Here is a 14,769-nt window from a genome sequence, read left to right as displayed (position 1 = left end):
GCTATGTTTATTTTTTTATTTTCACGCTTTACGTGGATTGTAAATTCGAAACTAGTTAATCGGATACGTCGGAATAAGTAATGAAATTTACAACGTTGTATAGAATTGTTTTAAACGAACGATTTGTTATATTCCTCAATTCGGTCTCGTTTATATTTACGAGTTTAACAGTTAACATTTTTATATGCGTATATACGTTACGTTCGTACATTTACATGTATATTTGTTTGATTAAAAAACGTGGTTGCATCGAGGAACTGTTATATAGAGAAAATGTAACGGTACTTAAATCTAACGAGATAGTCTATAGTATGCAGTAGCACTGCACACGTGTTACGAATGCAACGGATAATCTGCGAAATAGTAAATGGTAACGCGATACCTAAGATCGAACATTATTTTATATTCAAAGTATAGAAATAGAAATCATTTTATCATCGTAAAAGTGATATGGAGAAAAACTAAACTTATCGTTGGAAAGATAATGTAAAAATTATAACAACAATGTTTAATTAATTAGATCGAAATAATTTATACGATATACATATTTAATATTCTAATAAATAAATTTATAATACACAACGATATAATATTATAATATAAAATACATACATCCTAATTAATGAAATTTATCAGGCACGATTTATGTAAAATCTAATCGTAAATTTTACAAATATAAATTATCTGATATACAATTTACGATCCAAATAAAAAAATAAATATAAAAATGTATGAGAAAAAAAAAAGAAACAATTTACCAAATAAATTAATCGATCGAAATTGATCCTTTGGAAATGACTTTCGACGTTAAATTTTAACTACTTTTTTTAAAAAAGAAGAACAAGAACAAGAAGAAGAAGAAAATGAAATTACAAGAGAGAGAGAGAGAGTAAGATAGATAGAAAGAAAGATGAAAAGATTCGTAGCCATAATGACAAACAATCTCGAATGGGAAAGGAAGGATGATGGTTCAGGGCCGTGGCCAATGTTATAAATGCATTCTCGAAAAAAGCGAGCCGAGGAGGGTCGATCTATCGATAGATGCGATATCCGCTGACCGGTGAGTACGACCGGAACGTGACCGCTTGCTAAGATCGATTTGTATCGAAGAGACTTGGAGAAGAAGCATCGAGATGGATGGACCAAGTCTTGAAATCTATTAGTCATCACCCACACGATATTTTCTCTTTCTCTTTCACTTGCTCGCTCTCGCTTATTATTATTTCTTTTTCACATTGTCAGTTGTTTTGAACTTCGGAGAGTTCCGATAGTCGAATGGTATTGTGTTGTTGTGTTGTTGTTGATCGTAATGCATTTTTCTGTCCCCGTTGTAACGTTAAATAAGATGATCTGTACCTAAACATTTTTCGAAAGGATTCACTTGTGATAAAACTTTAGTTGAACATATTTAATTATATAATTAATGAGAACGTTAAGTTTAGATATTAATGATATTTAAACGATAATAGTGTGTACGTTTATATTTCATTTGAAAATAGAAATTAAATACTGAATAATAGTGTATTTTTGTTAATTTTAGTTTGTATTGATATAAAATAGGTTAAAAACGTATAAATTCAATTTCGTATTTAATCGAAAATTAAATTACGTTTACGTCAATATTTCAACACAGAAACTTCGTTACTTTTCGATTAATTTGCGATACATATTCAAATTTAAATCCAATATATTTGACAACAATACTCTTACCATAGTAATAAATCCTAAAAAGTTAAAGCTAAAAAATATCATCAATAACCGCATATCAAATAGGGGAATCTCTGAATGAAACAACTTTCATATGATCCTGTATACCCACCCACATACACCATACATTCCAATGACAAAAAAATAACATCATATAACAAATTCTTACAAATAAAATAACTAAACTACGAAAACTGGATCACACACAAATAACATATAGATACCATAATATAATAATACGAAGAAGAAGAAGAAGAAAAAGAAAGATAAAAAAAAAAGAAAAGTAGGTTCGCGTGCGGTGGGTCCGAAAAAAGAATTTTAATCGACGACGCTTGCAAAACGGAATGGAATTTCGATTGGAAACATTGCCGTGGAATGCCGCGGATGTAAAAAATAACAAGAATAAATGTAAAAAGGATGGGGAGGGGGGGAAGGAGAAAAACAAAGATGTTAAAATAAGAAATGGCACGAGCACGCATGGTCGTTGGCGTAGAAGGTAGAAGGGGGAAGAGGAGGAAAAGAGGGGCGGGGGAGGGGGGTATCTCTCATTGAAAAGGATCGTTCAAATGCTCGTTACTATAATACTAGAGCTAACCGTCTCGATTACGATTAGTTATTCTCGAAGGAAGGAAAGAGGGAAGAAGAGAGGAAGATGAAGAGGAGGATTGTTGGTTGGGGGATGGTAGAGGAAGACGAGGAGGGGGAGTTGGGGAGAGGGTGGAGGGGTGGTGGAGAGGGTGCTCGAGCTCTCTCTCGTTCGTTCGTTCAAAGTTGCTCACTTCCCGGCAGCACACTCGTCGAGCACTTCAAATCCATTCAACTCAATTCATTTTCATCTCCGATTTGTTCGTCCACCCTTCCTCCTCTTCTGTTCTCTCATTAGCGGCCTTTCCGGTGACCCCGAGAGAGAGAGAGAGAGAGAGAGAGAGAGAGAGAGAGAGAGAGAGAGAGGAAGGTTGCTTTGAGTACGTCGAGAATCTTCCTAAGAAAATTACACCTCGTTTCCGTCTCCGGCCCTACAAAGTATTTTTATATAATATATTTTATTTTACTTTTTTTATATATTTTTGTTCGTTACCCTTTTTTTTTTCTTTCATTAACATCATCGACAGATATTTTTTTTCCCTTTGGTTGTGAAATAATCGAACGTTTTTTCTTTTTACTTTAATATCTACTAATTTTTATATTTGAACCGATATATTTTGAATTTATTACAATTATTATATTTTTAAAACGTAACAGAAGAAGAAACTTGTTTACATGTATTTCTATGTTAGACACAAAACTTTTCAATTGACGTATAAAATAATTAGAAAATCAGATAAGATAAGATTGTTGAAAGATAATGGTTAAAAAAAGATGACAACGAAGAGCTATTATTGTTAATAACGATTAGAGAATCCAGTTAATAAATTGAAGAATAAAATTGGTAGTATGAATGTAAGCGTGCCCCTTTTCCTATTGTCCACTCAAGGAGATTGATCGAATATGAGATGAGGTTTTATCCTAACAATGAAACAATTAGAGCTCAAAGTCCATCGAATTTATCGATGAGTGCCTAACTAAACTCGTGGGTACTTACTCGTTAAGATTCTTCGTTTAGATCCTATTAAACTAATCAAATTAGAGTGGTGGTATAATAGAGGTAAAGGTTAAAACGATAATTATTCATTATGTTTCCATCTTACACGGAGTTATTTGTTACACGTGTCCTTTCTAAAAAAAAAAAACAATAAAAAGGAATATAAGGAGAACATCTCATTTAGAAAAATCTTATCGCAAATAGTTGTGTTCGATAAACCACAATAAACACGCCGACAAAAGATTTAATCTCGTAAGATCTTTGAAAAAGAACCAAGAAAAAAGGAGAAGAAAAAAAAACGTAATGAGCCTTTGGTTACAAGATATCCCAACCGTATCTCGAACTAGATCTAACTAGCAGGAATCTCGAATCCCGACGACAGGTTTTCGTATAGCAAAGGACACTCTCATTCTATGTGGTCAAAATGCCGGAAAAAAAGAAGAAAGAAAAGAAATTTAGAAAGAGAAGGTAAGAAAAGGAAAGAAAAAGGAAAGGCGTGGCACTACCTGTCAATGAGTTACGATTTACCCTTTGTCTTAAGGTCTGACCAACCAAACAGGTAATTATGATAATTTTGTATCCTTTTCCTTATTCCCGTCTGGAAACAAACGAGGACCGTGAAAATGGCGTTGGTTTGTTCTCTCTTTTTTTTTTTTTGTAATATTATCATTATTTTATTTTTCTTCAACAATCCATGCCAAATATTTAAGTATCCGTTAATTTTATCCAACTATATAAGAATTTGTTTAATTTTTTTTTATTCATAAAATTAAATTCTTGTTCGAACGATTAAATAAAAACAAATATTTCCATAAATTACGAGTCATACGTAATTGTAGATCACATTTTTGAATGGTTCGACAATCGTGTAGATGTTAGATACGCGATAATTATTTTTAACTTGACAAATCATAAAAGATCGTAGATAATTAGTTGAATCGTTAAATAATCGTTTAAATATTACATACGTAAAATGAATTTTTCATTCCTTAGAAGAACTCGCGTGAATAAATGATTAAAAAAAGATAGAATATATGGTATATAATTCGACGTATTTATGTTTCCTCTTTTCTGATATTTATTTCGACATTTCCTTTTTTTTTTCTTTCTACTTATTTCTTTATTCCTTTTTCTTTTATCTATCCTTTATAATCGTGAAGAGACCAAAGTTACTTATCTTTATAAGATCAAATTACTTGCTGGATGGATTAGCCTTAGAATGTCTTTTCACGCGGATAACGTATCTTCCTTTACGAACTCTGCTTGAGTTATGTTTAATGAGGCAATATTTTAGATAAAGATAGAAAAAATGAGTGAGTGAGCGAGCGGGAGAAAGAGAAAGAGAAAGAGAAAGAAAAATACGGTAAATCTACCGCCTACGTCCGACACAAGCCGCGTGCTCGCGAAGAGACAGCCGAGAAATATACTAGGAAAGTTGCATCTGCTACTCGACGGGGGGTGAACGATCATTTTTTAGGGGTAAGTCCAAGGAATATGGGGGTAAGTCGACTAACGATACCTTTTTGTTCGCCAACTGCGGACAAACAACAACCTTAGAATATACAATCTTCCTTTTCCTACGTCACATTATCCACGTAAACGCATCTGCGAGTACGTGTGTGCGTGTACGTGTGAAGGAAAGGAGGGGGGGAGAGAAATATTTGTATTCGTTTCACGTAATTGCACTTTTTACACGTGGATAAAAACATAAACGCAATTTTATTTCGTTTCGATTCTTTCTTATCATACGCGTCAAATTAAAATTTACATTAATTTATTAACGATACGTGTTATTGAATTAGAATATAAATAGAAAATTAGTTTTGTTATACTTATTGTTTATTATTTTTATATATATATCTGCAATTTTAATATAAAATAATTCACAATGACTTAAAGTAACGACCGCGTACGACCGAAGTATTGAACCCTTGACCCTTGTTGCTTCGTGAATAGGTAGGTTTTATCTATAAGTCCGTACTCGATTCTATATGCCGGCATTTTGATTTTTGACCGACTAATATGTCGTAAAACGTCGGACCAGTGACAACAGTCCTTGGCTATAAAATTGCTCGTAAAATTATAAACCGGTGACGTACGCGTGCAAAACTATAAATATTAATGCTTCTTCCAAAAATGGTTTTTCTCTGTTCGTTCTTAGATATTTTTTACTATTTTTATTTCTTTCTTTCTCTCTCTCTCTCTCTCACTCTCTCTTTCCGACTTATAACTTCTTCTGTCTTTCTCTCTATTTTATCTTATACGCAACGGTGTCGTAAATCAAGGCTGCTAGAAGGAGGTTGTCAGCGAAAAATACGGCGGATAAAAGCGACTGGGAGGGGGTGGGTGGGGGTGTAGGGTGAGAGTTTGTTTTAGATGCCAGAAATCCCTTTCAGAAGTGCAGAAACATCGCTTTCGACAACGATGACTTCCTTCCAACGCGCGCGCGCGCGCGCGTACTAGTACTAGCACTAATACTACTATATACATCGATCTTATATTATTTCTACACACACGCGTATTAAATTTGTATTTTATTAGAAAAATATTGATACGAAACTATCGATACGTAAAAACACTATAATACCTTATAGTTATTTAATAAAATATATAATAAATAAATGAACATATAAAAAAAAAAAAGGTAGAATGAAATTAAAAGCTAAGTAATTTAACGTAAAAATAAAAGAATCATAATTAAATAAAATATTAAAGTAATATATTTACCTATAATGATTAAAATATAATAATCGAAATCAATTGATCAATCGAATAGAATTGTATTTCACACGTAAGTAAAAAGAAAAATGAAAATAAATTCTCTCGTGGCAAATAAAGTGTATCTCGTTTCAGTAACGACGAGAAGAACGTTCCTTGTTTAAGGGGGCCCTTCGAAAAAGCTTATTGCCCATTGCTCTGGTGGTTCTGTTGTAACATAAGAATGGAGTTCGAAAGGAGTTGGGAACTCGTAAATCACATAGAGGCTATATTTTTCCCTCGTTCTCGATTTCTCCACGCATTCTTAGAAACAGGAGCGAAAATATTTCATTGTCCTTGAATGTACCATAACCCTCTCTCTCTCTCTCTCTCTCTGTATTTTTTTCTTTCTATTTTCTATTTTCTTTCTCTTCTATTACTTTTGAGCAGACTGTTCCTCCATAGTTGCTAGGTTTCTTCTACTCTTCTTTATTTAATTTGTTATTTTATTCGTGAGGTTATTCAAATTGAAATGACCAAAAAATGAAGAAGAAGAAGAAGAAGAAGGAGTAGGAAAAAGAAAAAAAAGAAAATGTAATTTTATTATCATATCCGAAGGATTTTTCATTTCCATCTTAGAGATCCCAGTTAGTCTGACGTTTGGAATATTTTTTATTTGTTTGTTTGATTGTCGGCTTGTCCATCCTTTTGAGATACCTATCTGCGACTTTATCTTAGCTTGCATCGCTCGTAGAAATCTTATCTTCCGTTGACCACCTCCGACTGACCGACGTTTCTTCCCTCTCTCGTCATTCTTTCCCACCTAAAGTCCTCATCCTTTCGGATTTTCTTCCCTATTCGAGTTAAGTTCGATAAGTAATGGAAGGAATTTCAAATATTTTATATCTTAAAATAAAACAAAAAAAGAAAAAAGAAAAAACGAAATTCCTATATTTAATTGAATATCTTTAATTGAATATCTTATTTTCATCGTAATATTATTTACGTATAATTATTTAATATATAACCATTACGACACTTGATTAATATTCATTTGTACAATATATATTTATAAATAATATCAAGAATGTTATATTCGGTAGTTCTCAGTAATTACGAGATCGCCAAAGGTAGTCTTATTTATTTTTTAATTACTTTTTAATATCATTCACTCTTTTTCGTATTATTAATAACACAATAGGGCTCTCTCTTTTCAAGAAGTAGTGAAATGTCACCCTAAATAAAATTCTTTTCAAGAGAATTTCTTCATTTTCTTTATTAAAGCTCGTCTCAAACCGTACAATTTATAAACGAGAAAAATATACAAATATAATTAATGAAATAAATAAATTAATAAATTAACGAGAAAAAAAAAACGAGCAAAATTATTTATAACAATAAAATAATTTGATATCGAATGAAAAGAAAGTTCGTCGAAAGTTTATCGAATTTCACCTCGTCGTATTCGTTTCTCGATAAAAAAAAAAAAAAAAAGAAAAGAGATACAAAAAATAAAAAATAAAAAGGTCGATTACAAAGCTTTCAATCTCTTTCAATCCACGCTCTCTTCTCGTTTTACCCCCACCACTTGAAACTCTTCCATGGCATTGGCCGTGACCGCGCAATAAATCGACCCATTCAGTCTAATGATTAATTAAATATAATGACTACACCAGCCGTGACTGATGACCATGCTAAGACAATGTCCGACTCGTATTGGTGGCCCTTTTCCAAAGAAATACACATACACACACATTACATACATTTATATGAGAAGATCATGTTTAATGTGTAGGTGTATGTGAATACACCGTAACATTGGTAGCACATACGATATGTTACAAGTTATTCATATACACGGTGTCATACTATTTTGTAATTTTTATTTATAAATCATCAATCTAATAAAAAGTAATCGAAATTTGATGAATATATTTATAAATCAAAGTTCGATTAGAAACTGAATATTTTATATTCGACAAAATGATCTAATAATTTTACAAAATTATACTTATAATTATTAAAAATATCGGTAATATATAATTTTATTAATTTTATTTATTTTTAATTGAAGCGTTCAATTTGTAAATAAAAATTTCATTAGATTATTATACGTAGAAAAGAAAAATAAAAGGTTTGTGAAATGAAACGAATGCGACGTATTAATTTTAATCTACAACTACTTTGTAGTTAAATTATATAAAAAGAAAAAAAAAAATTTGTGAACACCCAGTAGGATGAATGCATATGTTAACGTCGAGGTAGCATAAGCTAAGATTTGTACGTGTCCGATGTCTCGCGGATCCCGGTAAGCGACAGAAGGTGGATGGAAAACATCATTCAGAGAAAGAGAAACAGAAAGAGAAAGATAGTAGTAGGACGTATCATCTTTCTTTCTCTTTTTCTCTTATTATTAAAGCGTTACGAGGTAGCCCACAACTGTGAGACTCCGACACCTTTATGAGAGTTATTAATATCGAATAGTCCAACCACCATCGCCATTATGAAAGCTAATGAGACATCGTTTTTTCTCGTGACAATGAATCTGCTTCCTGTTTAATCTTTAACTTGTTCCTATAACTTACAAGTCTTGTAATAATATCACTAAAATAATAACGAGAAACAAAACATCATCGAGGATTAATGATCAATGCTAATTGATTAACCATTGGGTAACATTAAATATAAATTAAATTTTCTTTTTATATAAACTTAGACACTAGTGTATAGTTCAAATGAAAAAATGACGAGTTGAAAATATTGGATTAATAAAAGACTCTAACTGTTAATGGCCAATGTTAATTGGATAATCCGATTATTATCGAACATAAATAAAATTAAAAAAAATATATATATAGTGGACAAGAAATATTTGATTAAAAGAATGAAAAAGTAATATTTAATAAAAAAAAAAATAATATTATATTAAATATATATTATATATAATAATATTATATAAATAATATTATAAAGTAATATTATAATAAAATGATATATATATATATTAAAACGTGGACATTAATAGCCAATCTTATATCTGAATAATTTAGTCGGCATTATAAATACAAAAATAAAATATATTTAAAAATAACATACGCATTTATATACAAGTTATATAAAAAATAATAGACAGGAAATGTTAGATTGCAAAAATAAAAAAAGTACTACTAATAAATAATAAAATGATGGATATTACAATCTGGACATTAATGACCAAAGTTTAATTGGGTAACCAGGTTAGTAAAATATAAAAAAGTAGAAATCTATATACTATAAATACATGTATATATATAAATAAAAATGATTAAGGAGATAATGTTAAATGTGTAAGGACATGGAAAAGGTGGCATTTAAAGATGGCCTTTGAAAAAAACCTTAGCATTCGCCGCAGGATACGCGTATATCACAGCGTTAACATCCGCAACAAATTATCAGTTTCTCGACGTTCGTTCTCATTACATCGGTATTTCATTTATTACCCGTGCTAATTAGAACTGAAGGTAGAGAGATCTTACCTGGTAGTTTTAATCCGTTGACGTCGTGGTAAATAAAAGTTCAATGAATGAATGAATGAATGAATGACTGAATTAATGAATGAATGAATGACTGAATGAATGAATGAATGAATGAATGAACGAAACGATCGAGAAAGAAACATCGATTTATTCGATAAATATCAAAGAAAAGATTTTGAAAATGATTTAACAGTAATCCATGTACTAATACGATTTACAACTTGTACATGCATTTTTCATAAATTATAAACTTCTATGAGAATATATTCGATTGTGTTTTATAGGAACGGATAATTAAGGAACCAACGATAAATTGATCTAACTTTGTTGTACGTTAATCGAACAATAAATGCAACAACGTATTTAAGTAGATCAGATTTGCAAGATACGAAAGGAAGAGAAAAAAATCATTGCAACTTCATTAGAAGTTAGACCTTATTCGCAAACATCGATCATTGTTAATTGTATCTATCGATCGACGTTATTTGCTTCGTTGATTTTATAATATACTATGGGAAAGATTATAAGTGTTAGGAAAAAAAATTATGAATAATGATTTATAATGTGTTTTGGAATAATTGTGTAGTAATAGCAACGTCCAAATAATTTATATTCCATTATGGTGTTTCATTTATTTATTTATGATCTATTGTTATGTCCGAATAATTTATATTTCATTATGGTATACTAAATAAAAAAAAATGAATAAATATATGACGTATTTGATGAACTATTATTCCATTCAAAGATTATATAAATAACGGACATAATAAAATACTATGAAAATCGTAGCCCTTTCAAAATGCAGGTAGAAATTTTTATTGAAAACTAAAACGAAGGGAAAAATGTCTTTTTAGAAAAAAAAAGAAGGAAAAATCTGAAAAGAAAAAAACATTTTGTCAATCTTTTATCAAATTTTGTTTACATTTTAACTGTATAATTTAACCTTTGCAACCTACACAAGACGCAACAAAATAAAATATAAATAACCTCAAAGCCGAGTATCGTTGTAAAAGTAACTATTAAGGGGGAAAAAAAGATTTTAGGAATATTCTTTTTTAATTTGAAACATTTAAATTTATCAATGTGTCGTGACAAGCTATGTCAATTCTTTTTAGAGTAAACTTACCGATTCCATTGTCCTTTATTTTATAAGGAATGTTTTGAAGGATTCTATGAATAAGTATGAATACATTTGTCATCTGTGAACGACAATTTGAAAAAAATGGGATTCCAATTCTTCGAATATGACTACAAAAGGAATCTTTCCAGCTTTCGAATATTATTTAAAAAAACAAAAACAATCTGTATCTCTGAATCCGATTCTCTAAATCTCAACCGTAGAAGAATACTTATATTCTTTTTCCTTTTATCATTCAAATTATGCTACCGAAGGTATGAAATGTCATCTTCATTGTATTTTTAAGACAGGAGGAGAATCAAATTCTTCAGCAAAGATCTTAAAATGAATTCCTTTTATATTTAAGAAAAATTTTCAAAAAATATTCTTTTTTCGTATTCCTTTTTATATTTAGGAAAAATTTAAAAAAAACATTCATTTTTCGTAAAAGACATTTTCTTGCTTAATCTCGAATGAATATTTATTCAAGGAAGCTGAAAAAATCTTGACCGACAATTCAATTATGGTAGTATGGTACTCTTTTTTTGTATAAATAATACTATATACCTAAGCAACATTAAACACGTTCTTAAAAACAGAATTATTTTTCAGTCCAAACTCTGAAAAAAATGAAAAATTCAACAGTAGATAAATACTATTAGGGTTGTTAAATAATGTTAACTTCATGGTAAAGTTGTACAGCGATCGATCAACGACACAAATAACTTTCGAGTATCCACGGGTAATTAGCTATCTAGGCGTAGCACCAGTCCAACACGGAAGAATAACAATAAAAACAAAATTATTATACCGAATATCCGTTCTCTCTCTCCCTCTCTCTCTCTCAACCTCTCTCTTTCTTTTTCTCACGGAGAACGATGAGGTCAAGAGTTGAAAAGCTCTGGTTGTTCTTAAATTATTTACAATTAATAATCCTTATGAAGTTCGGAGAGCAACACGATTAATCTAAACCTCCAACGTAAACTCTATCGAGAAAGTTTTTGACAATGAAAGATATTATAAAGCAATTCAGGTTAGTTAACCTTAACTAAACAGTTAGTTAAACCCTTGCGAAAATATTATGAAGTATCGTATGAACGAATGTAAGTATGAAGAAGTACTAGAGCATCATCATTATTAGTTCTTCGTACGAACTCGGAAAAAGATCGGGCCAATTTGAGCTAGTTTACGCCCAAAAGTTATCGGATGCTGTAGGGTAGAAGGAATATTTAAGGGAAGGTTATAGGGATAGAAATGTAGGCGGGAACAGGGGCATGCGCTTTGATTCTCAACACGCCCACAAACGTGTAGCAGATTGGCGAGAGAGTAGGACTGGAGGATAGTCTCCAATCCGGTCCAGTTGGCACGTCACCAATAACACGCTGGTACCCGCAGAGGGAGCTTCCCAACTGGTTGATTGTTATCAAGTTCACGCCTACTAAGAGTGGGGATAATCAGGTTCGTCGAACGAGAACGCTTGTATTTGGGCACTTGGTGGGGGCCTTGGAAACGTTGAACAGGGAGCGAAAGAGAACGGTGGAGATGGAAGAAGAGAGCCGCCGAAATCAAGCGAGCAGGCCCTGAGTTGTCCCGCCAGGAGTCCAGATACTCTCAGTCCCGCTGTGAGCGTAGAAAGGCACGTTACGGAATACGGTTTACCTAGTCTCTCCGGCCGCGTTTGACTAAGTTCCTTTTTCTCATTTGATATCGTGTTCTATCGCGTCGGATATTTATGTTTTTATTTTTCTTTGTCATACGACGTAATAGACTTTGGTGAAAAATTGAAACTGATAATAAGACGTGTAGTTTTAATAAATAGTTTTCATTTTTGTGACTGTGAGAAAAATAAAACAGAAGTAAATATCTAAGGACAAACGTAAAATAACGTGAAAAAGTGTTTTTTTTTTTCGAGATCTCCTTCGAGGAGATTAGAATTTTATAAATGAAAATAAAATGGAAGAAATATTCCGTCATAAAATTCCGACGATTGAATCGAAAATATTTCGATAAAAGTGCCACATACAATTATTAATCTAATTGTTCTTCTTCAGATAGCGCGACGCGAACGTAAACGTTGATTTCTGTATAAACAGATCTTATTATTGTTAGAGATCGGACGTTAATCGAAGAATATAAACTCGATTTGAAATAATAAACTGATATGATAAGCCGGCGGGCTTGAAACGCATTGAACCGGTAAAGTTATATAAGTGTAAGTTCCATGATGATGAATACTTTTCTCGATGGCGTATCCTCGCATTCTCACCACCTAGCGAGCCTGGGCATCAAATTGTCGCCAAGCGGAGGCGATGGCAACATCGGGGGTGGTGGTTCGACGGGTGACGGCAGTGCCGGTGGTGTCCAACCGACGGTCGGCGAAGCACCGTCTCAACAACATCACCATTTCCATCCTCAGGGTTATCCTCCCCATCATCCCCATCCGGCTCCTCACATGGCACCTCATATGGGTCACCACATGGGCCATCACGCTAGTTACGCTGCTCGTGATTTTTTGCTACGCCGAGAACACGAGTTCAATGCGACGGCTAACCCGACTACTCCCGAAAGTGGTCTAGGTATATTCACTCCGCTCCATCACGATGGCACAGCAGCTGCCACGATGCAGCAATTTCCTCATCACCCGAGTCAACATCCCTTAGCAGCAGGACACTATCCTGGACATTATCCTCAAGATTCCCGGTTATCCACTCACCATCAATATTTAGGTGCTCCGCATTTGACACCGGCATCTATACACCATCAGCAGCATCCCACTGTTACTCATCCTACACATCATCCCCATGGTGCTTTCTTTAGATACATGAGGAACAACGGTGCAGGTCCTGGGAGTGGCCCAGCTCCTGGTGTAATACAAACCGGTGGACAACACCAAGAATTATCTTGCATGTGGGTCGATCAGGAGTCAACTAATGCGGGAAGAAGAGTTTGCCGTAAAGTTTTTTCCACTCTATCCGATATAGTCACGCATTTAGCCATTGATCACGTGGGAGGACCCGAAGTTACAACGCACGCGTGCTATTGGCAAGGATGTGCTCGCAACGGCAGGGCATTCAAAGCCAAGTACAAGCTCGTCAATCATATAAGAGTACATACTGGAGAAAAACCCTTTCCTTGTCCTTTCCCTTCGTGCGGAAAAGTCTTCGCAAGGTCGGAAAATCTTAAAATACACAAGAGAACTCATACAGGTTAGTACATCCGCATAAATTTGCTTACCCAACATTTGTCTTAATTCGATTAAGAAAGGTTCACCTTACGAACGGATAGATAAATCATTGAAACAAAATAGTCTTCCATACTACTACTACTACTACAACTACTACTACCACTAATATCACTACCACTACCACTAATACAACTACACTCCTCCTTCTTTTCCTCGTCTTCCCTCTTTAGTCTCATTTACCAGATCCTCCAGAGACGCCCTCGGCGCCTCAGCTCGTTTCATTGTAATCAAGGAGGTCTTTACGATGACAAGAATTTTTTCGGTCGCAATTAAGAAATTACCAGGCTATATATCCTTACGTTTTATGTCCAAGACCCTGGACATTGTATTTACATATTTATATACGAGACGAGGCTAAAGCCACTCTCATTGGTCGTTCTCTTGCCGACGGCTAGACGCCACCAAGAGAAGAAACCGGCTGCTGCTGCTGATGCTGGCTGCTTAACTTCTCTCTTTCTCCGTTCTTTGGGAAATTCCTTTCTGGAAAGTCACTATTAATTATTTCTCTTTCCTCCTCCCCACTACCCCTTTTTGTTTTCTTCTTTTATTTTTTTTTCTGAACGATTCTACCTTTACATTTATCGCAACGCAATTAAATTCTGTTATCACGACTCTAACGATTATAAATTTGGTTAACAAATTTGTTTCAAATATTTTTTTATCGCGATACTCGTGCCCGTTCTCTCTTTTTTTACTTTTATATATATATTTTTTTTTTTGTCATATTTTTATGACCGATAGTCCAAAGATACGAACGGACTCAGAGAACTCATTTACAACTACTAATAAAATATTATCTACACTAAACAACAATCCTACAAAATACATGAATAAAAATTTTACGTATGACGTTAACAACACGGAATCGTACATCAAAATAAATAATTATTTCGTTCGTAGCACA

At 33.0% G+C, this 14,769-nt stretch overlaps 2 protein-coding genes across 2 annotated transcripts in view; both read left to right on the top strand.

The window, feature by feature from the left end:
- Positions 1-9,799, top strand: part of LOC122522127 (regulating synaptic membrane exocytosis protein 2) — a 135,974-nt gene extending 126,175 nt beyond the window's left edge. Inside the window, exon 21 of the mRNA XM_043642938.1 lies at positions 9,786-9,799. Coding sequence (XP_043498873.1) covers positions 9,786-9,799 — 14 coding nt within the window. The remainder of the gene's footprint in view (positions 1-9,785) is intronic.
- Positions 9,800-12,182: 2,383 nt separating this feature from the next.
- The window catches only part of LOC122522144 (zinc finger protein ZIC 4-like), a 31,745-nt gene continuing 29,158 nt past the window's right edge, over positions 12,183-14,769 (top strand). The window contains exon 1 of the mRNA XM_043642958.1: positions 12,183-13,827. Within this exon, the coding sequence (XP_043498893.1) occupies positions 12,843-13,827 (985 nt within the window). The 5' untranslated portion in view covers positions 12,183-12,842. The remainder of the gene's footprint in view (positions 13,828-14,769) is intronic.

The sequence above is a fragment of the Polistes fuscatus genome, unplaced genomic scaffold (genome assembly GCF_010416935.1).
Source record: "Polistes fuscatus isolate 324 unplaced genomic scaffold, CU_Pfus_HIC Scaffold5, whole genome shotgun sequence".
In the NCBI taxonomy this organism is placed as follows: domain Eukaryota; kingdom Metazoa; phylum Arthropoda; class Insecta; order Hymenoptera; family Vespidae; genus Polistes; species Polistes fuscatus.
This window is presented reverse-complemented; position numbering and strand designations above follow the sequence as displayed.